Source organism: Ctenopharyngodon idella, chromosome 8, assembly GCF_019924925.1.
Source record: "Ctenopharyngodon idella isolate HZGC_01 chromosome 8, HZGC01, whole genome shotgun sequence".
NCBI classification, from domain to species: Eukaryota; Metazoa; Chordata; class Actinopteri; order Cypriniformes; family Xenocyprididae; genus Ctenopharyngodon; species Ctenopharyngodon idella.
Genome location: NC_067227.1, coordinates 29,818,852 through 29,843,992, shown reverse-complemented (window position 1 = coordinate 29,843,992; position 25,141 = coordinate 29,818,852). Strand labels below are relative to the sequence as shown.

Sequence of the window (25,141 nt, the reverse complement as noted above, 5' to 3'; positions counted from 1 at the left end):
AGAACTTGCCCACCCTCCCTCCACACAGAGGTGGTGATTAACCACTGCACACCCCTAGGCACACACACTCTCACTCGCACATGCACACACACTTGGTGTGCTGACACTTTCATGCCTGGCATCAAAGAGACTTGTAAATCCCAGTCACTCTCACTCTCGGTACGCATTCAAAGAGCCAACTCTGTAATAATCAGTGGCGTCTCCGCGATGTGCCCATCTCCACGAGACATGATGCGTGTTGTGAAATGCTTTGTCTTTGTCTCACACTAGATTTCCAGGTTTATTTCCACCTTGACACCTGCGTTAGCATGGCGCAGTCTCACCTGCTGCGTCGACCCCACCAATCTGCTTTGTGTGACGACACATGTGCGATCTTGCCTTATGACATCTTATGAAAAAGTGACTGTAATTAAGCAAAAATTGACTTGCTTTTTTAAATGAAGCTTTGCAAGGATGTAATAATTAGCTTTCATTAAAGGGATAGATGAAAATTGTCAACATTTAATCATTCTCGTGACTTCCTTTGATCTGTGGAACGCAAAAGATTTGTCTTTTATGGTCCGTACAATGAAAGCCAATAGGCTCCAGACTAGTGTTGTTGTTTTTCAAAATATCTTCCGTAACACTTTACAATAAGGTACTATTTGTTAACATTAGTTAAAGGGGTCATGAATTGAGAAATCAACTTTTCCTTGAGCTTTTGATATATAAGAGGTCGTCGTACTATAAGAATATCCTGTAAGTTTCAGAACTGAAATCTTCCTTGTTAGTCCATTAAAAGCTTTTATTGACACCAGGCCCAGCGAATGACTTGTCCCGGAAAGTGCCTATAGATAGATGAAACACCGCCTCCGCAGAAGAAATCAACGCCTACTTCATCATTGCAATGTTAGCCCCGCCCACTGGCGTGTTAGTGAGATGAGGAGGAGAGAAGAGCGATACAGGACTAAAAATAACATTACTTTTCAAATGATCCTAATGCTAGGAATATGTTTATTTATTTTCAACGATATGAATGTCTCTGTTGAGCTTTATTTATTTGTATTCGGTACATTTCACTGTGGATTTTTTGGTAAATCAATCGTGTTTCGGCGCAGGCTTTGCAAACTATAATATGGACTCGACAGTAATTCTAATGCCTGATCTGATATGTAATGATTCATTTACAGTCAGATGTTCTTTGTCTATGTGTCAGTAAATCAAACCAGTGACTAAACGGTCAACTTCATGTTGTTTGTCTTAGTAGGCTGAAATGGTAATTAAATTATATATAGAAAGCGATCAAAGAACGCTCCCTTTACAATCGCTGGAGCTGTCAATCAAACAGCGCAAGGTTATCACTGACTGAATTCTGGGTTTGCGGCAAAATTCCCATTTTATTCAACGAATTTCTTAGTTACATAGTGTTTACACTGTTCGTTATGATGAAAGCATTCGTTAGTGTGCAGAAATTGAGTTGCAATGACGTGATCACTGCTTTCATGCACTCAACAACATATCTGTGATCGGCTACAATGTTCATCACTGCAACCTTTCATGCCACGATCTAAATATAATGACACAGAGCTAATGTAATGCTATAGTTAACCTTGAGAGCTGTAATAGTAAAAACGTGCTAAAAGTCTCACAGAAGTCACGCCCCTTAAAACAGAGCATTTAAATAAGAGAGCTAAAATCTGGGTAGGAAAAATGCCTTTTATTTCTAAATTATGAAAATTTTTGATGTAAAAACATACTAATATTATAAGTGCACCCCAGGAAACATTATATAACAATAAAACAATGCAGTCCATGACCCCTTTAAATACATTAGTTAACTTTCTTTTTTTTTTAACCAAAGTTTCCAGATTAATAAATACTCTAGCAAATGTACTGATTATTGTTAGTTTATGCATTAACTAACATTAACTAATGAGACCTTATTGGGTTTCACAGAAGAAAGAAAGTCATACAGGTCTGGAACGACATGAATGTAAGTAAATGATTCAATTTTAGGTGAACTATCCCTTTAATTTAAGTGTCTGCTGATTCTTACATTGTTTCATCCATTCAGACACTGTGCTTGTAAATGATCTTAGATGTTTTAACGAGAGACAGTGATGCATATCGCGAGACGCTTTGTGTCGCATCATATTTCCAGGTTACTTTCCACTGAAATCTCGCTGCCCCCACCTGCTGTGATCGCTCACCCGACCTACGCCCTTTTTGTGTGGCATGAACAGACGCGAATGTGATATAAGCATCTTTTCTTAGATGTTCACACCTTGAGAAAGCGATCCAATTAGATAAAAATGTCATGACTTGCTTATTTTTATCAAGCTTTTGCTGGAAGGGTGTAATTAGCATTCATGAATTTACATGTATCTGCTTGTACATGAAGAGTTTTGCATTAGAGCTTGAAGGATGTAACCAAGTATTCAGATCTGGGGGGTAATTATGAGAAGTCATTTAAATGTCAATATTGATCAATTCACATTCCCGAATGCTTTGGAGATGCATCCTTAATGTCTATGGTGGTTATGGCCAACTATACCTAAAAATAGTAGCCAGACTATATTGTTCCATCAGTTTAGACAATGTGCTTTAAATTAGGAGAGACGTTTTTGTCAGATGTCAAGCCTGCCGAAGCGATTCCTTCCTCTGATAGCGCAAGCACACAGCATGGGTGGGGTTCGCATGTCTGTCTGTTGGCTCACCCCCATGGAGGAGTCTTGGACTCTGAAGCTTGTCTCATTTTTTTTTTTTTTTTTTAACACACACAGAAGCTCACTTTATTTGAATGTGCCAGCTACATGCTTTGTGTGTTGTCCTTCAGGTTTTTTTGTATTTTCATGTGTGGAATGTGTCTGTCTGGAAGCATTGCGTGTACGTGTGTAAGCTTTGTGTCTGATATTGTGTTTTGCGTATTATGCACTCGGCAAAGAAATTAGACACACATGCACGCTATAATTACTAGCGTGTCTGTTTCTGGGGGTAATGAGTGTTGAGTGAGCTTAGCAACCTAGCAAGTATGTGCTTTGTTTTAATATGCTGCTGTGTAGGAGAGGAAGTTTACAGTGATTGGGAATGCACACACACACACACACACACACACACACACAGAAGAGGATGGGCAGCACAAGCGCTACCAGCCAGGGTCAAAGGTCAGCCTGCAATCGAAATGACTCTCCCTGAATTGGTTGCACCTTTCGGGAGTGATAAACTCTGCTACCCCCTATTTAAAACATGTTTACATATTGCAAAAGCTGTTATTAGCGATATGCATTGAGTATAATAGCTATTGGTCTGGTTTTACAATAGAATGCTGCAAAACCAACCTCCATTTATTTCCACCCTTTGTCAAGTCCCCGTTCTTTTGTGTGTGCTTGTGTAAGGAAGAGCTCGTCTCCCATATATATCCCAAGCTCTTTTTCCATTCCTCATCACAAAGGCAGTAGCTATTCCTCTTTCTTAGTGAATAGGAAGTGTGTTCTCGCTCTCTCCCATGATGCCCCGAAACAGTTATTACCATTTAAGTCAAAAAAATGGAGATGAATGCTGATGCTGCAAAAGCTCGACCTAATTCAAGCTGTGAAATTGTCTGTTTTGACAGTATAAGAGACCTCCTGCATGCTCAATTTTAGCACACTTTTGTTCTGTGTCATTCTCACCCTGTCTGCCTCTGTTAGTTGGATCTGTGTAGGAATGGTTGCACACTGGGTGGGATTCAATCTCTCGGTCTCTGTTTCGCTTCTGTTTGGCCACTCTCAGTTAAATTTTCGGTGAGGATATGGTGGTGGTGGTGGCACACCCTCTCTCTACTTAGATGCGCTAGGGCTGTGAATGCCTCACTGATTTATTCATTTAAGACTGATACATGTAGCATTTACATATTGTCATTTGAATGCCGTATGCAGTATGATATTCTTTTTTTTTTTATCTTATAATTGTAATCAAGATTACTTACGCCAAAAAGCAGTCATAGTTTAGTTTGTCATCACCATTTTTCTGAGCGTAGACTTTATCAGGCTGTTTTTGCTACTGTACCTTTAAGATGGCTATATATAAATGACCCCTGTTATGATTTACAGGCGTTCCTGTAGCTCAAACAATAGAGCATGGTGCTAGCAAAGGCATGGATTAGATTCCTAGGTAATGCATCAACTAATTAGAATGTATACCTAGAACGCAGTGTTAGGCCTCGGACACAATAGACGATTTTCAAATTTTAACCGATTTTAAAACCGTGGGAGACCACAGATATAAGGACAGCTTCAACTGATTTTTAACATCCTCCGAACGCACATACTAGACTATTCAGCCAGACTGCGAGACCACACACCTGACGATTGTAGCAACGATTTCACAGTGGAACGAGATCTCATAGGAACTCGCATGACCAAACGCGACTTTAGAGGAAAAACAATATGGAGGACGATTGACATTGTCAGCTGGCTCTCCTGGCCTGAGTTCTGTTTTGCAGTGAAAAGCAAAAAAGGAGAAAAAGAATATTGTTGAAATCTTGCCTGAGAAGACTCTATAGACCCCTTTTCAGTTAGTAAGCATTGTGACGTTTTTTGTGGGCAGAGCTTAGGTGTAGGCAGAACACTTCACTAGTGCTAGCTAGCAAGTTTTGTTAGCTTGTTTTTTAACAATGACAATGTGATTTTTATCTGAATATGTTATGTCACTCACAGTCCGAGACCACGATTGTTATTTAAAAATGTTAACTTTAACAGATTGAACCAGATTGGCTGACCCTGTACACGTTCACTCAATGGATGGACAATCTGACAGTTTCCTTTATGTTTAGTCTCTGGTCGTTAGATAGGCTGCTAGTTGTATGACTAACAACGTTAGCTAAAAAATTAGCGTTACGTGAGCAATCACTAAACTTGTTCCCCAATTTCTGATTAGCTGGGCATGCATGAGAAATCTTTAGACACATAACCAAACCATAATCCATACCAACAGAAGACAATGGTTTATTTAACCTTACCTGATATGAAGTGTGCGTTGCAAACTCGAGCATTTTTGATAATCGTTTCTGTCCAGTTCCCTCTTTTTATTGTGTTTAATCACAGCTGTCAGGCAAAATGCGATAAAATTTCAAATTGGAGCCTGTACTCTGTTGATTCTGGCACAAAACAAGATGATATTTTAAGCTCCTTATGTAGCCGACTATATAAATATTAATAGCTGACAAACTAGCTGGTTTGTATTGGCCGCCTCCAGTTTTTCCTTTGTTTTGCCTCCAGCTAATGCTGTGACATAATTGTGATGTCAGCACAAAAAGTGTCTATAGTTTTCTTTCTCAGTACTCTACTTTTGTGACATGTTTGTGCCTGAAATCTTCAAGTGTGTGGCCAGCATAAGACATTTTGGATGAAAGCATCAGCCGTAAATGTAATGTAAATATAGAGATTTGCTAGACTTTGTTTAGTGGCTTTGTTCACTCTGTCATTCAATATTGAAAATGTGTAAATATAAATATAGTTGTGACATCATACATAGCCATGATGAATTCTGCATGAGCCAAACAACATTTAGAGGTAGTCAGAAACTAATTTGGCATCATTGCTATACTATACATGCTAATCTGTTTTGGACAACTGCAAAAACAAAACTTGGCTGGTTATGGAAAACTGGATAAAGCATTAACATATGTATGACTTTTTGTAAGTTCTCTGGTTTGCCTAACATCAAAATGTGCCATAGTCTATATTGAACTTATTTTTTAATAAAAGATCAAGGGAAATTTAAATTTTCATGGTATGTCCACTTAAAAGAGTGCTCTAGAATCTTTTTTGCTGACTGCAGAATATCAAAAGCATGTCATCTTGTTATCAAAGTGTTTTTCCACTCTGAATGCAAGTCAGCATCATTTAGCTTTTCCAGATCCTGTTGTGCAAGACCTAAACGAAACAGGTCATGACTAAGGATAAGAAAAATCAGCTGGCGGTCTGTAGGCTCTCTGAGCTCGTTTCTTTTGATCATGTTCATTAAACGTGGATAGCATGAGTCCTTAAGCTAGGTAGACAAGAGACACCGTACAAAGCGATGTTCAGCTTTCAGCCTTCATAAACAAGGTGATGCATGAACGCATGAACTCTCCAATCCAAAGCCTAATTGAAAAGAAGTGGCTAATCTCGGCAGCATGTCAAACTGTCCTTTTTCTTACCCACCATCCCTTTGAAGGTGGAGACGAGGTAAAATGTTATGCATACTGATAGACTCCAGCTTCTCTGGAATTCCCCCCTCCCTCCTCTCCTTTGCTCTTTCTCTTCATCTCTCATATACTAGGCCCTCAAGACTTCTTGGCTGCTGTGATATGAATTAAAGATGAATCTTTCTTTTCCCTCTATAACTTTCTCAGATACTCAGTGTCCTCTGATACTTTTTCTCCTTCAAAAATGGAATCGTGTTTGGCGTACTGGCAGAAATTAGTCAAGCCTCTATCTAGACTTGACTTGAAGGCAAGCCAAACTATTACTGTTGCTCATACTTGGGGTTAGGGATTTGAACAAACTCCTAACCCTAAGTTTTACAACTTGCCATGCGACGTCCTGCAATGCTTGTGTTACAGACATGATGGCTCAAATTGTGCGGCTTGTTGAGGAGTGGTGTGCTGTGCAGTTCAGTTTAACTTTAGAGGAGATTTGGGCATGTTTCAGCTGGTCAGGGAGGGAAACCCGTTTGCTGACTGGTTAAACCAAATTAAGTAAATTACGACCAGCTCAGATCAGACCAGAAAACCAGAATTTTCACAAAAAAAGAAATTGTTAAAATCTAAATAAAAAGTAAACACTGTAACCAACAGGGCACTCAGTAATCTGGTAAGTTTGTGTGCACTGGGAATCAAATTTTTTCAAATAAACAGACAAGATAACACTAATTTCACAAACAGCAGACAGTAAAAATGCATAAATATGACATAGTGGGCAACTGAATGTAGTGCAGCATAGTTTTAAATAAAGGATTTAAAGTCTGCAAGGTTTGTAAAAGTATATTGAAAGACTTGTTTAATTTATATAAATGCATATTTGCTGAATGCTGACAGCAAATGAGAAAATATTATAGTGTTTGCCTTTCTATTACTAATAATATAGAAGCAAAAGCTATAATAATTTTGTTTACTATTTACTTACTTTGTTTAACAGTTCTATCTAATAACATATTATTATTAACATATTATTAACGTATATTAAACTAATAATGATGGGAGCACTCTGTGCTCAGACACTGGCATTCTCAGCGCCGTCAAAATAAAAGTCCCGTTTCCGACACATCGTTCAAACAGAAAAACTTATCGGACGATGCCGATATTTAAAAATTACCAAAATTGACCACTACCCACAACACCCTAGCAACCACATAACATTGAGCTAAAAAACATTGAACACATTAGCAGTTGCATAGCAACAAAATGGCAACCACACATAACACCCTAACAATCACATATCAACCATATAATATTGTACTTAAAAGGGTTTGTTCACCCAAAATTTCTGTCATTAATTACTCACCCTCATGTCGTTCCAAACCCTGTAAGACCTACGTTCTTCTTTGAAACACAAATTAAGATATTTTTTACCACATTCAAGATCCAGAAAGGTAGTAAAGACATCGTTAAAATAATCCATGTGACTACAGTGATTCAACCTTAATGTTATGAAGCGACGAGAATCCTTTTTGTGCGCAAAAACAAAACAAAAATAATGTCTTTATTCAACAATTTCTTCTCTTCCCTCTTCCTTACGTTGTATAGACAGTGCAGCGCTTCCAGGTTCTACATCAGAACGCCGACTCAATATCGGCCAGCTTTTGCGTCATGAGTCGTGACGTAGAACCTGGAATCTGTGTTTACTACGTGAACAGTGTAGGAGACTGACATGGAAGAGAACAAATTGTTGAATAAAGTAATTATTTGTGTTGTATTTTTGCGCACAAAAAGTATTCTTGTCGCTTCATAACATTTAAGGTTGAACCACTGTAGTCACATTGACTATTTTAATGATGTCTTTACTACTTTTCTGGACCTTCAATGTGGTAATTACGTTGCTTTCTCTTGGGGATCAAAAACCTCTCGGATTTCCTAAAAAATATCTTAATTTGTGTTCCGAAGATGAACGAAGGTCTTACAGGTCTGGAACGAAATGAGAGTGAGTAATTACTGACGACAAATACATCTTTGGGTGATTTAACTCTTTAAAACCACTCAGAACACGTCGGCAGTTGCATAGCTACACCCTGGTAACCACATGCAATAATCTAGCATTATGGCATTGAGTTTTACATGGGAGACACCACACGTTTCCTAAGAAAATGAAAGTCTAGTTTTTATTGCATCAGATGCATCAGACAATTCTTTATTTTCTCTGTTTTGTTCAAAGGTTGATAACTGAATGTAACAGCTGACGCTCGTGACTTTTGAGTGGTTGATTAAAGCTGTGTCTGTTTTCTTGGTTTCATCAGTAAAACCAGAAAGGCAACAGCTACAGGCATCATGCATAATTTAGCACCTAACTTCTTCACATCTCTATTACTTTTTATCAGCGCTCTCATATTTTCACACACACACACTCTCTCTCTGTTTCCCCGCTTGCCCTCTCCCTCGATCTTTCCTTCTCTCCCTCTCTAATCTCTAATCTTGATAATTCCGAGGAACACTCTAGTCATTCTCATATCATCTTGCGGCAGTCAAGATCGGCCAGTAAACAGTGAGTCAGACAGCCGAGACCGACACAAACACCAGCAAAGGATTTTAATGATAACAGAAGCCCACGTCTGGCGTGCTTTGGTACGTTTTATCAGCCGCTGTTCTCGCGTTTACCACTCGTACTCTGGCATTCTGACTTTTCTGAAGCAAACTCCAGCATTATTGCATGTTTCTTGGTTCTTAGACGTGTGTCTTTTATTGCACTGGACCAAAGCCTAGCAGTCTCACTCAAGCATCCTTCACTGCCTGTGTGAAGGTGGCAGGACTTTGAAGAACAAAAGAATGTATTTGAAGCCTGTAGTCTTTGTGCTGCATGGTGATGTGCAGCAGTAGGTATTCTTTGTGGTGTTTTTCTGTTAACTTAACATTTGTCTTCTCTCTCTCTTTCCCCCCCCTCTCGCTCCCTTTCTTTCTCTATCTTTATTTTTCTCTCTCGATCACCCATCTGAATCACCTCCTCTCTGGTTTCCGCTAACACTGACTATCTTGCCTTGCCTTCTGACTCTCTTCCTTCCTTTTCATGTGTTGCTCAACTTTCCGTGCCCCTCTCCCTTTTCCTTACTGTCTTTTCCCGTATCTTTGCATCCTTCCCATAAATCTCATTATGCACGCATTTCTAAATAACTCTTATCCCTGTTGTTTACTGTATGTTCCTGCCCTTTCCATCCATTCTGAATTCTCTTTCTTCGTGCATGCTGCTTTTCCACTGCCCCCTCTCTCTCTTTCTTCTTGATCTCTATCTCTTTTCAGCAGGTGAGGGGGTGCAATGCCAGCTGCTGCTCCCCTGTTGCTGCTCCTCGCCATCTTGTGGTGGCCTCTGGTATTTCCTCTGGTCCCCAGTCATCTTCAGAGCCCCCCTACATTCATCTCCCTCAATGGGTCCCGCCTCAATCACCTCCTGCTCGACAGCCACTCGGGCCATGTCTACGTGGGTGCAGTTAATGTGCTCTATCACCTTTCCCCAGAGTTGCAGCTGCTCTCTTGGGGCAAAACGGGGCCTAAACTGGACAGCCCAGACTGCCTACCACCCATCGACCCCACTGATTGCACCCAGGCAGAAACCACAGACAACACCAACAAGCTTCTGTTACTGGAAGAGGTCAAAGGAGGAAATCCACTCAGCCTGATTGTGTGTGGGACAGTCCTGCAGGGCATCTGCGAGAAGCGAAGCTTGGAGAACGTCTCTCAGGTGCTGTACAAGACAGACAACCCTGTGGACACACAGTATGTTGCGGCAAATGACCCTCGAGTGTCCACGGTTGGTGTGGTGGTGGAGCAGAAAGGTGTTCTGCTTATGCTTGTTGGACGGGGCTACACCAGCAAAGGACCTGGTGGGATCCCACCGATCACAATGAGGCGCTTAGCCGCAGTTCCCCGACATTCTGCACCAGCATTCTCTCACGAAGAACTTGGAAAGCTGGTCGTTGGTAGCTACTCCGAATACAACAACCATTTTGTGAAAGCCTTCCACCACAACAACTATGTCTACTTTGTGTTCTCTCGACGCGACGTGTGGGGCAAACGAGAGTATCGGACTTATGTTTCGAGACTCTGTGCAGGCGACCCCAATTTCTACTCTTATGTGGAGGTGCCACTTTCCTGCGGTGGAGGATATAATCTGGCACAGGCGGCCGTGCTTGGCACGCACCATGGTCAACCTGCGCTGTTTGTGGCAATGGCTATGGGACAAGCGTCGACTCCCACACCCACAGACAGGTCGGCTCTTTGTGTGTACATGGTGGAGAAGCTGGATAAAGCCCTGCATGGCGCCCAGCTACTTTGTTACACACAGGAAGGCAAAGACAACGATAATGAGAAGGCGTACATTGAGTACGAAGTGTCCTCCAGTTGTCTGAAGCTCCCACAGGTAAGTTGTTGGCCTTGATTTTCAGTCATTCCTCAAAGAGGATTACAACCCCCTGAAATTCATCATGTTGTTCTCAAAGGGTCTTTGATGACTGTGCCAACTGATCCAACAAAATTGGAATTTTCCTCTTTGCCAGTATTTTTTTTCAGGCTCTAGTTCCCTATACCCCTTCCACCATTCAAAATCAGTTCCGCTTTAGACTCTTCCAAATAACGGCATAATTTCAACATTAGCCAATGAGATAGTGGTGTAGGCTGTTTTTTGGCGGTAGCCTGCAATTAGGTATCCGCTTATTTTGCCAATCTCTGACAGTTGTACCCACCTACCTCAGCATGGCTTCAAAATACTTTCTACTAGCAGACGGAGGGAGTGGCTCCATGAATGTAGCGGCTTTTAATGAGGGGTAAATCCGCAGCTAAAGAGCGATAAGTAGGAATATACAGCTAGGGAAAGCCAGAAGATATCGGCCCATTAGCCGGGTCGTGTAAGACAGCATGGCGTGCGGTTTCTTGGCGACAGATCAGGGTCAGCTGGGGCTTTTTTTGCGACAGGGGTGTAAGTCTGGGCGAGTGGCAGCTGCCTCAGTGCTGACACAGATTAGCGTCCAGCTGCCTGCGCCAATGCTAATCCGCATGGCATAACCAATGCAGCAGTAGCTCCCAGACTTCTGCGTCTCACAGGGCTGATTCTAATTCTCCGCTCTGTGAGTTTCAGAGATATTTCTATCTTCAGTTTGTGCAACCGTAATGTAATGACCATTTAGTATAACAAAACAAGTTAGCTTTTGTTAGCTGTGAGTGAACTGTAATTTTGTGTAGTGGTTTGTGTAGTTTAGGTGTGACAAATGAGTACTGGAGAGTTTCTAAGAGCGAAATCTAAAGAGGTTTTGTTTGAGGGGGAGGAAAGGAGGTATGAGGACTAATGGTTAATGTTCTATTCATGTGTCTCTTGCTGTGTGGAAGGAGGTAGTGTGTTTAGTATGAGCTTGGGAATGAAAAGGAGTGGTGTGTATGTGTGTAGCCTCTGGGAGGTGGTTAAATCCAGCTTAACGCTGCAGCTGGTTTGAGTTCCGCTGACCCACATCCTTTCTGGGCTCACTGCCCCAGTGACCAACACCCACAGAAGCCCACTGAACCTGTGACCTCAAAGAAATAATATCACCACTTTTGTGGTGTACAGTTCACCATGTCTAATATATGACTTCTGTCTGCTAGTCTGCTGAAAATGCTAATATTATGTATTATCAAATCAGATTTGGAGAAAGTCACTGTGCGCATAATAATTTAAACACATATTGTTTCAAACCTGTGTGACTTAGGAATTATGAAGATGTTACTGGTTGTTTTTTTCATGCAATTGCAATGCATGGAAACTACAGACTGGAATTAAATTGCATGGGAATAAGAAAGTTCCCAATGTCCAGGAAGGGTTATTAAAGTTAAAATGAAATAAGAACTAACCCCTTTTTTTTTTTTTTTTTTTTTTTTTTTAAGCTCATGATGTTCACATTGCCATTTTAACAGTTATAGCCATCTCAATAATTCATAGGAAGTTTTACAGAATGCATGTCTATTATCTTGTTTCCAAAACAGTAGGTGTGTTTGGTCTATATTTGACCTCCTTTGACTTCAATTGCGTGCCACCGTTCCGCTGTCCCGTGTGGCCACTCCCCTTGGTCTGTTAGCTGAGGTCTGAGGTATTGTGTATGTCTGTCCACTGACAGCTGCAATTCTAGAATAGCATTAGGTCAGGACACACAGACCCATGGCTGGCTCCAGTGAGTGCATCTAAAAATCACTTCCAGGCATGGATAGATGATGGGTTGTGTTTGACAGACATCATAATAAAAGCAGCTGAGCTTTTTTAGTATTGATTTAATGCGCATAGCAAGGACAGGATGTTTTTGGCACTATCCAAATGTTAAAAGTTGATTTGGGAAACTTTGTACTTAATATTCATCTTGCATTTTGGATATTAATTGTCTATAATATTGTCTCTCAGGGTTTTTGTCTCAGTATTGTAAGCATGTGGGCACACAGCTGTCTGTCTGTGTGATTAGCTCAAACCTCATTATTTCCAAAACATTTAACATTCATTAATTCCTAAACTGTTTATACATCATTGGATTGGATTCAAAGTACAGCCAAGTTGCATATATTAGAAACTTGCATGGCATTTCATGTAAACTACCAACGTTTGGACATACCTACTTATCTATTATCTTAGTAAATCATTAAAACTATGAAAAAAAAAAAAAAATCTGCTTTTGTATTTGAGCATCTTGCTGTCTGTATTCCAGCTCTGCACACTCCGGAAACAACTTAATGAGGTACAGCCTTGAATGCTTTTAAAAACTACTGAAGGAGTTATGTATGCTGGGCACTTGCTGGCAGTTTTTCCTTCACTATACTGTCAAACCGATCTATAAAATTACAATTTAAATTAGTCAACAAAACTATTTAATGAATTCAAGCATACACATTTAAATTAAATGGTTTTGAAGATTCAAGTAATTTTATCTCAATAATTTCCTCCCTACTATCACTGTCAATAAATGTAGGCAGAAGTTCAGAGTCCTCTGTGCACTGAATAAAGTTGTCAGCAGTGGCGTATAATCAGTTTATGGGTGGGAATCGAGAATGGGTTCTTATTCAGAACTGATGTGTAAAAATATTCCGGAACTGAATGGTTTTCATGACATTTGGCTCCGTTTACAGCCTGCATTCTTCCACAAACGCAGACAGAGCACCGTACTAAAACTGTACTGACAGTGTTTTCATGCACTATTGCTGAACCACTATTGAATCTAAAGTGCCAAAAAGTCGTGTTTTAGCCAAGTTGTGAGGATGCAGCCTGAATTTAAAGGGTTAGTTCACCCAAAAATGAAAATTCTGTCATTATTTACTCACCCTCATGTTGTTCCACACCTGTAAGACCTTCGTTCATCTTCAGAACACAAATTAAGATGTTTTTGATGAAATCCGATGGTTCAGTGAGGCCTCCATTGACAGCAAGATAACACTTTAAGATGCCCAGAAAGGTATTAAAACACATTTAAAACAGTTCATGTGAGTACTGTGGTTCAACCATAATATTATACAGCGCTGAGAATACTTTTTGTGCGCCAAACAACAAAATAATGACTTTTCAACAATATCTAGTGATGGGCGATTTCAAAACACTGCTTCATGAAGCTTTATGAATCTTTTGTTTCTAATCAGTGGTTCGAAGCGCCAAAGTCACGTGATTTCAGTAAACGAGGCTTTGTTACATCATAAGTGTTGCAAAATTTTAATGGTTCACGTGACTTAGGCAGTTTGATACACGCTCCGAACCACTGATTCAAAACAAAAGATTCGTAAAGCTTCGAAGCTTCATGAAGCAGTGTTTTGAAATCGCCCATCACTAGATATTGTTGAATAAAGTCGTTATTTTGTTTTTTGGTGCACAAAAAGTATTTTCATCGCTTTATAATATTAAGGTTGAACCACTGTACTCACCTGAACTGTTTTAAATATGTTTTTGTACCTTTCTGGGCATCTGAAAGTGTTAATTATCTTGCTGGCAATAGAGGCCTCACTGAGACATCGGATTTTATAAAAAATATCTTAATATGTGTTCTGAAGATGAACGAAGAACTTATGGGTGTAGAACTACATGAGGGTGGGTAATAAATGACAGAATTTTCATTTTTGGGTGAACTAACCCTTTAATGTGATATGAGAGAGAGAGACAGAGAGAGAGAGAGAGAGAGACTTGAATTCCCAGCTATCCCTAATAACTTTCTTCACCATCTGCTATAATTATAAACTGTGAGTGATGAACATATTTGGTGATGGATGTAATGCAATGTTTCTGGGTCGTGCAGGACTCTCTGACCGAGTACCCATGCGGAGGTGAACACACGCCCAGCCCCATCGCCAGTGCCATTGCTCTCGAAGCCACGCCCGCTTTCATCTGGACTCCTTCTATCACTGCCGTCACCACAGCTACTGAGGCCAACCACACCATAGTACTGCTAGGAGACAAAAGCGGGAAGCTACACAAGGTATGACTCACTGTTACTTATTACTGGCCATATAACATGCTATTTTTCATCTTGCATCACGCTTTAGTGGAACTAAACCTGCAATTTTTGTTTTAGCAGCACAAATCCTTAACTATTAAACACCCACCATCCATCACTGAAGCATAATGGGAAAAATCAGCATGAACAACTGAATTTTAAAGACTGTTTACCATCATTAAAGAAAAGACTTCTTTATTGAAAAGCAAACACATGGAGTAATCATAATCTGTCATTAAGCACTAACTTGCCAGTAATGAGCAAACCACCCTACAGCATGGTAATATTATGTTATTAAAATTGCTTGGTTCAGTCAGAGTTCAGCTTGTGGGTTACATTATTTTGTAGGATAAAGTTTGGGGAAGGTATGATATTGTGTCCTTGCTGATAAGAAAATTATTTTTGGTATGCATTGCAATTTGGACACTTTTGTATCCTTTATATGAGGCCTATGGATGAAGGCCACTAAAATTGAGACAGTGTATTTGAAGATTACCTTTCAAAGCAGAAAAACATACTGTAAGACATAAAGTTAGCTTGAACTGTTACGTTTGGTGTTTAGCTGCTGTTTAAGGCAAATGGACAAGAGAGTGCATGCATGTCTTAAGCTCCTGTGCTCTTAGAGGTGGAACAGTGTAGAATTAATTCATGAGTCATGGAAGGTGAAAAGAAATACATGATGAGCAACACTTGGCACGCTAGAATATGGTAGGAATAGTTCACCCAAAACTCATTGTTCCAAAGCCTGTATTACTTTCTTTCTTTCTGTAGAACGCAACAAAATTTTGAAGAATCTTCAGACAGAGGTTTTCTGTATGACAGACCTTTCAAGCACCATACAAGTGGTTCATACAACTTATGCTCTATTTCAACAAGATTAAAAGGAGCTAAATTTAAGTCATTTTTTACTGAAAATCTTCCCTTCCAGTGAAGCTCTGAAATGGCATTGAACTTAACTATAGGCATCAAACAAATTGGAATTAAGTGCAAGAGAATGAGTAAATAATGATTGAATGGTTATTTTTTGGATTAACTATTCCGTTAACATCCTTCAGGCAGAAGATCCTCGTGCAACATATAAATTCAGTCTTGGGAAATAAATTCAGTTTGCCGCATCACAGTGTATTTTTGGTGTTTTTAGGGGCGGATGTTTTGATCTGCCAATTTTGCCCACTTTCAATCTGGGAATGTTGGGTATTTACGGCTCGTGGTTGGCCCAGTCTGGCCTGAAGCGGGTGTGATTGTGTGTGCATATAGAAGGGAGAGAGTGTGTGTGTGTGTGTGTGCGTGTGTTTGAATGCGAGCGCCTGCCTCATCAGCATGAGAGGACATGTTCTGAATGCTTATTGTAAGCGCCTTGGGGAGAACCGATCCCAGGGGAGCCGGTCACATGCGGCGCGCTCTGGGTCGGCTGATAGGGGTGGCGGCAGCCGCGCTCGAGAGTTTTTCATCCCTCAATCCCCTCCGGTGCTATATGAAATATTAACGACAAACTCTGAAACAGCAGCTTGTTTACCGCCCAAAATTCTCCTCAGGCAAAACTTCTCACAGACAGCCCACGGTATGTTCTTCTGTCTGCAAGTGGCTGAAAAACACACCGGCCTGCTGAGATTGCAACTCGCCTGAGCTTTATGGCCAATGTGTGTGTCTTCTGTATATGCATGTGTATGCTTTTGTTCATACTTTTGAATAAACCACTAATTGTTAAGCATTCAAATTTAGCACATAATTCGCCATCAGCAGTTGTGCTACAGACATGATTCTTTAAAGTTGGCATGAAAGGAAAATTGCAATAGTTGTTTCCAGTGTTGGGGGTAACGTAATCAGGTTACTTTTTCAAGTAACTAGTAAAGTAACGCATTACTTTTTCAATTTACAACAAAATATCTAAGTTACTTTTTCAAATAAGTAATGCAAGTTACTTTTTCACATTTATTGACTGACAGCTCTCCTGTCCCCATGTTGAGAGAAACAAAGGTCAGAGGTGTTGAGTTGAGGATATTTTTTGATAAAATCCGATGGCTCAGTGAGGCCTCCATTGCCAGCAAGTTAATTTACACTTTCAAGATGCCCAGAAAGCTACTAAAGACGTATTTAAAACAGTTCATGTGACTACAGTGGTTCAACCTTAATGTTATGAAGTGATGAGAATACTTTTTGTGCACCAAAACGACTTTATTCAACAATATCTAGTGATGGGTGATTTCAAAACACTGCTTCATGAAGCTTCGAAGCTTCTGTTTCGAATCAGTGGTTTGGAGCATGTATCAAACTGCCAAAGTCACCATTGTCAACCACTGAAATTTCGAAACACTTGACAATGACGTAACGAAGCCTCGTTTACTGAAATCATGTGACTTTCACGCTCCGAACCACTGATTCTAAACAAAAGATTTGTAAAGCTCGTAAAGCTGTTTTGAAATCGCCCATCACTAGATATTGTTGAATAAAGTCACTATTTTGTTTTTTTGCCACACAAAAAGTATTCTCGTTGCTTCATTAAGGTTGAACCACTGCAGTCACATGAACTGTTTTAAATACGTCTTTAGTAGCTTTTTGGGCATTGAAAGTGTAAATTAACTTTCTCTCAATGAAGGCCTCACTGAGCCATCGGATTTTATCAAAAATATCTTAATCTTAATTTTCATCTTTGGGTGAACTAACCCTTTAAATCATGTGACTTGTTGTAGAAAGTTGTGCTATTACTTTTATAAGCAATCAGACTTCATGTGCCTTTTATTTTTTATTTTTTTGCAGGTGTTCCTGCATGAAAATGGTACCGGTACCAAATATGACACCGTGGAGGTGGATTCAGAGAGTCCCATTAACGCTGACCTGCTGTTGGACTCCACCAAACAGAACGTCTACGTATTGACTGAAAGAAAGGTACTAGAGACAAACAGCTTCCTTTCAACTGCCAGCAACTGAAACAAACAGCATCTGTTACATGCGCGCTCTCAAAGGAGAGATTACACATTTACTTTGACAAACATCATTTGAATGGCAGATTTTATCTCAAGATGAAAGTCTGGTTTTGTTTTTTGCATTGTCGAGTAATTGCTGGTGGAATCGTCTTGGCAGCCAATCAGAATTGGAGATTCTTTTCACACTGTTCGCTCATGCAAAAGTTGCATTTTCTTGCATTATATTAGTTTGCAATGCGAGAACGGTGCTCAAGGCCTCTAATTTGTGTGTGTGTGTGTGTGTGTGTGTGTGTGTTTCAGGTTACAAAGCTCCATGTAGCTCAGTGTGAGAAGCATTTAGACTGCCGCTCCTGTCTGTCTAATAGAGATCCCTACTGCGGCTGGTGTTCGCTGGAGGGCAGGTACTTGAGCTCACCTGATTGCTGTTACACATCACTGCCTGCTCTTTCAACACTCCCTTCCCATCAGGCCGCACCTCTGTTTTACATAAACATCACATTTAATCGTATGACGATCATTTCCATAGATCATTTTAGATATTCATAATTTCTTCAACGACTTCTGCTTCCACAGAACAGCAGATGTGTTACCGGTTCAGCTGTTTTGGGCTATTTATGCAACCCTTTTTGTTGGGGGATTATTCTAGGGATCATTATCAGACTAATATTTAATACAAAACTACCATTTCCAAAGTTTAAGGTCAGTAAGAAAAGACATTTTTTGAAAGAAATAGTGACGGTAAAGACAAAAATGAACTCAGATTTTCAAATAAATGCTGTTCTTTTGAACATTCTGTTCATCAAAGAATCCTGAAGAAAGTATCACGGTTTCCACCAATATTAAGCAACACAAATGCTTTTAACATTGATAATAAGAAATGATCCTTGAGCAGCAAATCAGCATATTAGAATGATTTTTGAAGGATCATGTGACACTTACACTGCAATGAGCACCAAAGTGCCTAAAACAAGTGCAAAACAGCACCATGATAGTAGTCTATGCAACTTGTGTGCTATATTCCATTTTTTTGTGAGGAACTGACCAACATTTAAGTTATTCATATATAATCTTCCTCTCTGCTGTAGCTCTCAAATCTCATACATTTTATTATGATCAGGCAAGTTTTCAGGCAATATCATCGTAAAATTAAAGGGTTAGTTCACCCAAAAATGAAAATTCTGTCATTTATTACTCACCCTCATGTCGTTCCACACCCGTAAGACTTTCGTTAATCTTCGGAACACAAATTGAGATATTTTTGTTGAAATCCGATGGCTCAGTCAGGCCTACATAGGGAGCAATGACATTTCCTTTCTCAAGATCCATAAAGGTACTAAAAACATATTTAAATCAGTTCATGTGAGTACAGTGGTTCAATATTAATATTATAAAGCGACGAGTCATTAAGTTCATTATGCTCCGAAGCTTCCTGAAGCAGTGTTTTGAAATCGGCCATCACTAAACAAGTCATTATTTTGTTTTTTTGGCGCACCAAAAATATTCTCGTCGCTTTATAATATTAATATTGAACCACATGAACTGATTTAAATATGTTTTTAGTACATTAATGGATCTTGAGAGAGGAAATGTCATTGCTCCCTATGTAGGCCTCACGGAGCCATCGGATTTCAACAAAAATATCTCAATTTGTGTTCCGAAGATTAACGAAGGTCTTACGGGTGTAAAACGGCATGAAGGTGAGTAATTAATGACATTATATTCATTTTTGGGTGAAGTAACCCTTTAAGTCTGTTCTCACTCAAAGCTATCATACATCTTTAGAAGGAACTTTTTTATGTTTAAATGTGTTGTTTTGTTTTGGAGCTTGACATCATAAATCACAATCCAGTTTTGTTAAATAAGAAACAGAAGCTCAGAAATTGTGACAAAATAATGGGGTCAGAAGAACTACATAAGGGGTGAAAAAAGGGGTCATTTTTGTGTTATTTTTTCTCAGTCTAATCTCTGAGAGGACTCTTGAGTTTATTCAGTTTTGCTGTAACTCTAAGCAGACCTTAATCTCATTGCTTGTGATTTTGTGTGTGTGTGTGTGTGTATCAGATGCACGCGGAAGATGGATTGCGCGCGGCATGCTGAGCTTCGCCACTGGATCTGGAGTTACGGCCGTGAGCGCAAGTGTGCGTCTATAGACAGTCTACAACCCGCCATCCAGAGCAGAGATGAGCAGACACGGGTACATTCCCTGATCCCAGATCACCTCCCACACTCCGCTGTCACATTATATTCTGTCTGGTCCTCATTGCAGCCCCATTTTAGCCAAGAAATGCCCACTTAGACAGGAAGTGACTCTCTGACCGACATGTAACACTGTGCGTAACTAGGCATGATGTGACAAAGCAGAAAGCAATTAAAGCTCTCTTCCATTTTTATTAGTTTTTTTTATTCTTAAAATGGCTGCTGTATGCAGCATTTCTTGGGTTCATAGTGAAATCTCATTGTTCCAAAGTCTTGTTCCTCATAACTCTATTTTAAATATCAAATATGTTCGTCTCTTGTTGTGCCTCTTTATAGCATTTTTGCTTTTGGTATTTATAGCATTTTTGCTTTTGGAATATTTGTCACACACACACACACACACACGCACACTCACATATACTGTATATATATTTCAGTACAATAAATATTCAGATTTCAGTTTTTCAAAGAAAGTGTTTGTTTTATTTCTCATATCTTTTTAGATAACTTGTATCAATTTGATAGTTTGATAATCTCTATTCCGTTTTCACAACACATTAGTTGTTTTCATGCCTTTTGCAAGACATCGCACCATTTCATGCTTTTTATCTTCAAGATCATCTTTCTTCCTTCCCGTATTTCATGAGAACTGTGACTTGCTTAATAATATGTCACAACCTCTTTAAGTAGGTTTTCCATTTACCCAAGAAGACTTGGCAAACTATTTAACAAATCTGTCTGAGATTGATACAAGTTATCTGAAAAGATATGAGAAATAAAACAAACAAACACTGCATTTAAAAAACTAAAATCTTAATGTTTATTGTACTGAAATCCTACTAATATGTCACTTACATAATAATTTGGAACATAATATGCTATAATACTCAACTAGGACGATCAGTAAAGACTTTTATTATGTTACAAAAGATTTCTGTTTTAAATAAACACTGTTCTTTTGAACTTTCTCTTCATTAGAGAATCCTGAAAAAAATATAATGGTTTCCACAAAAATATTAAGCAGTGCAACTGTTTTTAATATTGATAATAATTACAAATGTTTCTTGAGCATCAAATCAGCATATTAGAATGATTTCTGAAGGATCATGTGACTAATGGACTATGCCTCTAACTACGAATAGCAAGTAACAAATTATATTCATAGCTGTAATGTAAACCTAAATTCTTGCTTCAATAGTCAATGCGTCAATACAAGACAGAAAACTGTGCTCGAGGTCTTCAGTTGCACAATAACAATCTTGTAAGGGTCAGGAATTGTAGGTTTGCTACAGCACTGACCGGTTGATTATGCAATACTCACAGATGCTTACATACCCTGAAAACTTTGGTCTTAACAAGCGAAGCACAAAAACCCCAACAGCATCCTAACAAAAGTATTGACAATATCTCCTATTAGTATTCTTAAGAGCAACCATGGCCTTGCACATTCTGAAAATGGCCATTAAATGTCTGATCTATTTTTTTTTTCTTCTGTGCTTTCAAGGTCTCTTTCACAGTTCTACAGTTGCCAGTCTTGTCAAAGGATGAGTCTCTATCTTGCGCTTTTGGGAGTTTGGCTGCTCAGCCTGCGGTTGTCAAGGAGAACAGAATCACATGTCAATCACCGGCACCAGAGCAGCTCCCCCTGAGTCCGCCAGGCAACGGTGAGCCACGCTGACGCGCTCGCATTGCCAAGACGGTTTTATCCCAGCAACCAACTGTTGAGCTGAGGGAACGAAACCCAAACCATTTCTTTTCAAGGGATTGTGCTTCTGTTACATCAACAACAAATTTTTTTTCTTCTTGGTAATCTGAAACTAGCTATCGTGGTTTTATCTAAGTGCACAGGCACATTCAGAGATAACTAGTTTCTCAGAATATTTTTGCATGCATGTTGTAAACCATGTTGGGGGTAACGCATTACAAGTAACTTGTTACGTAATCAGATTACTTTTTCAAGTAACTACTAAAGTAATGCATTACTTTTTCAATTTACAAAATATCGAAGTTACCTTTTCAAATAAGTAACGCAAGTTACTTTTTCACATTTATTGATTGACAGCTCTTCTGTCCCCATGTTGAGAGAAATAAGGTGGTGGTTGTGTGTGCTGTGTGAACATGATGCTTATTGTAGTTCTAGACTAAATGTGAACATGCATTTACTCATCTCACTTGCACAAAAACATTCAGTATTCCTCAAAATGAATAAAAACGGTGAAATGCAATCTCAGAATTTTACGCAAACCTTTAATAATTAAATATATTAAATTACACAAATATACTTTATGTATTTAACCAATGTCTTTGCTGCTGACCTTCAATGATCTAATTCAACCATACTATTAAGCAAAAATGACTTTAGATTAGATTTAGAAATGAGAGTGTTGAACTTCCTCCTCCTGTATCCTATTCTTCTGTAATCCAGAATGGCAGCACAGCTGAAAGGTTTGTTTGAGCTGCACCCTCTACTGTACAGGCGTAAATATGCATTTCCTTAAGCCAAAAAACATTTGCCAAAAATATATTTTTTTTTGTTGTCTATTAAAAAAACAAACAAACAAACAAGCCCAGCCCAGATGAGAAAAAGTAACGCAAAAGTAATGTAATGCATTACTTTTCATAAAAAGTAACTAAGTAATGCAATTAGTTCCTTTTTAGGGAGTAACACAAATTGTAATGTATTACTTTTGAAAGTAACTTTCCCCAACACTGGTTGTAAATATGCAATGGCACGGATATGCAGACATTTAAAGATACTTCTGTTGATTTTTCTGACGTTGAATCTGGGTTACAGGGATTATTTTGCCGTAGGGTTTTAGCTTATCTCCTGTGCAACTAGAAAATGTCAATCTGCCAGGACTCTGTACTAAAGCTTTTAGGCAAACAGCTGTGAGATCCTGACAATGAATTGTGTGTCTCTCTAGAGTATACAGTAGATCAACAGTATTTACTGTATGGGTATGGTTAAATCCATGTTAAATATTGAATATCAGTTACTCACATTTCAAGGTGGAAGTTCTAGGTAAAAAACAGGAACTTTTATTTATTACTGGTTATTATGTCAGTTTCTTTGCTAATATTTTACATGAATCTGTTTATTTGTAGATCATGTGTCTGTTCAAATGGCACTGAAGTTTGGAGACGTGACCATCTCACACACAAATATCACCTTTTATGACTGTAAAGCAGTCGGACGGCTCAACGCTACTTCACCGTAAGGACATATGCACGCAAAATTCATGCTTTGGTCTACAAAAAAAACACACATGCATAACACACCGTTAAAGAATAAATTCACTTTAAAATTAAAATTACCCTAAGATTTACTCACCCTCAAGCCAACCTAGGTGTATATGACTTTCTTCTTTCTAATGAACACAATCGGAGTTATATTAATAAATATCTTGATGCTTCCCAGCTTTGTAATTGCAGTGAATGGGGGCAACGAGTTTAAAGCTCAAAAAAAGTGCATCCATCCATCATAAACGTACTTCACACGGCTCCGGGGGTTAATAAAAGCCTTCTGAAGCAAAGCATTTGTGTAAGAAAAATATTCATATTTAACACGATATAGAGTAAAATATCTAGCTTCCATCAGACCGCCTTCTTTATTCAACTTACAAAAAAAGTGAAACTAATGTCTTCACACCTAGGATGGCTTGAGGGTGAGTAAATCATGCGGTAATTTTCATTTTAAAGTGAAATAAATCCTTTAAAGAATCTAAATGCATGTATCATTAAAAACAGCATTTTTATTGATCTTTTTAAGTAGTTGGATGAACTATGTAGACATGCTTGTACACAACAGTCCACTTTTACAGAAACAAACCTGCAAAAATGTTCAGAAATATTTGCCGTTTTGTCGTCACTCTCACAAGCTCATTGAAATGTTTACATATCAATACCTTTTTAATATTTAGCGACTTGATACGTCCCGCTGAATGAGTTTTGAGTGAGAAAGCCAATCTTAAAGGTCTTTAAGCTAAACTAGCAAAAACTACCTGTTTAGGTGAATCTCATATTAGTAATTATGTTTGCTTAAAGAAAATTAAGCTGACTTCAAATGACTTTTTCTTGGCAATTAAGCAAATTAATATCCATTACTATAATGCAAAAATAAAAAAAAACTCATTCTCATTATTTAAAAAATAATGACATTTAAAATTTAAAGTACTTATACATCATGATAATGTTTGTTATGCTGCCTTTAATTTTATGCTAATTTAAATGAAAGCATTTGTATTTGAGTCATTTGTTGTCCTTATTTTTTATGCAAAATGTTTTTTTGTTTTGTTTTTTTGGTTGAAAGGTTTTTATGACTTAATGGGCTTAATTCTAAATGGATTAGGCTGGAGAATTAGTGAAAATCTAAAATACGACTAAGTTTAGTGCAAGAAACTTTGACTAACATTTTAAATGTACTAGATTTTAATATAAATGTTATATAATCCCACATACTGACTGTCCTCTAATGACACATTCATCGTGTCGTATATGATCTGCTGCAGGTGCATGGCGTGTGTGAGCAGTATGTGGCCGTGTCACTGGTGTGTGAAGGATGAGCTCTGCACTCATGATAAGAACTGCCCCCGTCAGCACGTCATCTATAACAGCAGGGTAAGTGTTCACCCTCCCCCTGGGGTTTACCATTTCCTGACCACTTACAGACAGTCCATGGGGTCACGACCTGTCATGATATGTATAGTGATCTTTTTTTTTTTTTTTCTCAAGGTCAAAATAAATGATTATTATTATGATGTTTGGAGGTCATCAGTAATGGTTTCTTCTGATACAGGAATAGATAAAAAGAAAATTTCTAAAAGAATACCATGTTTTTGTGGGATATGCTGTCATGCTGTCTTTTAAATACCTTGAAGTACCCTGCCTGTCTGTCTGTCTGTCGTTCTGTCGGTCATTCCGTCTGTCGCTCGTTCTGTCTGCCTGTCGTTCTGTCTCTGTTGTTCTATCGTTCTGTCTGTCTGTCTGTTGTTCTATCGTTCTGTCTGTTGTTCTATCGTTCTGTCTGTCTGTTGTTCTGTCGCTCTGTCTGTCATTCTATCGTTCTATCTGTTCTATTGTTCTGTCTGTTGTTTAATCGTTCTGTCTGTCTATCGTTCTGTTGGTCATTCTGTCTGTCGTTCTGTCTGTCGTTCGTTCTGTCTGTCGTTCTGTCTGTCGTTCTGTCGGTCGTTCTGTCGGTCGTTCTGTCGGTCGTTCTGTCGGTCGTTCTGTCGGTCGTTCCGTCTGTTGCTCGTTCTGTCTGCCTGTCGTTCTGTCTCTGCTGTTCTATCGTTCTGTCTGTCTGTCTGTTGTTCTATCGTTCTATCTGTCTATCGCTCTGTCTGTTCTGTCGTTCTGTCTGTTCTATCGCTCTGTTCTGTCGTTCTGTC

General features: G+C 39.0%; 1 protein-coding gene across 4 annotated transcripts in view; it reads left to right on the top strand.

The window, feature by feature from the left end:
* plxnb3 (plexin B3) overlaps nucleotides 1–25,141 on the top strand; it is a 90,726-nt gene that overhangs the window by 41,109 nt on the left and 24,476 nt on the right. For 2 of the 4 annotated variants that reach the window (XM_051903417.1, XM_051903416.1), the window contains exons 2-9: nucleotides 9,452–10,565; nucleotides 14,434–14,613; nucleotides 17,389–17,517; nucleotides 17,856–17,956; nucleotides 19,617–19,749; nucleotides 21,256–21,415; nucleotides 22,857–22,965; nucleotides 24,260–24,368. In XM_051903417.1, coding sequence (XP_051759377.1) covers nucleotides 9,465–10,565; nucleotides 14,434–14,613; nucleotides 17,389–17,517; nucleotides 17,856–17,956; nucleotides 19,617–19,749; nucleotides 21,256–21,415; nucleotides 22,857–22,965; nucleotides 24,260–24,368 — 2,022 coding nt within the window. In that variant the 5' untranslated portion in view covers nucleotides 9,452–9,464. Of the gene's footprint in view, nucleotides 1–9,448; nucleotides 10,566–14,433; nucleotides 14,614–17,388; nucleotides 17,518–17,855; nucleotides 17,957–19,616; nucleotides 19,750–21,255; nucleotides 21,416–22,856; nucleotides 22,966–24,259; nucleotides 24,369–25,141 lie in introns of all 4 variants that reach the window. The other 2 variants (XM_051903415.1, XM_051903414.1) reach the window with 1 other exon arrangement.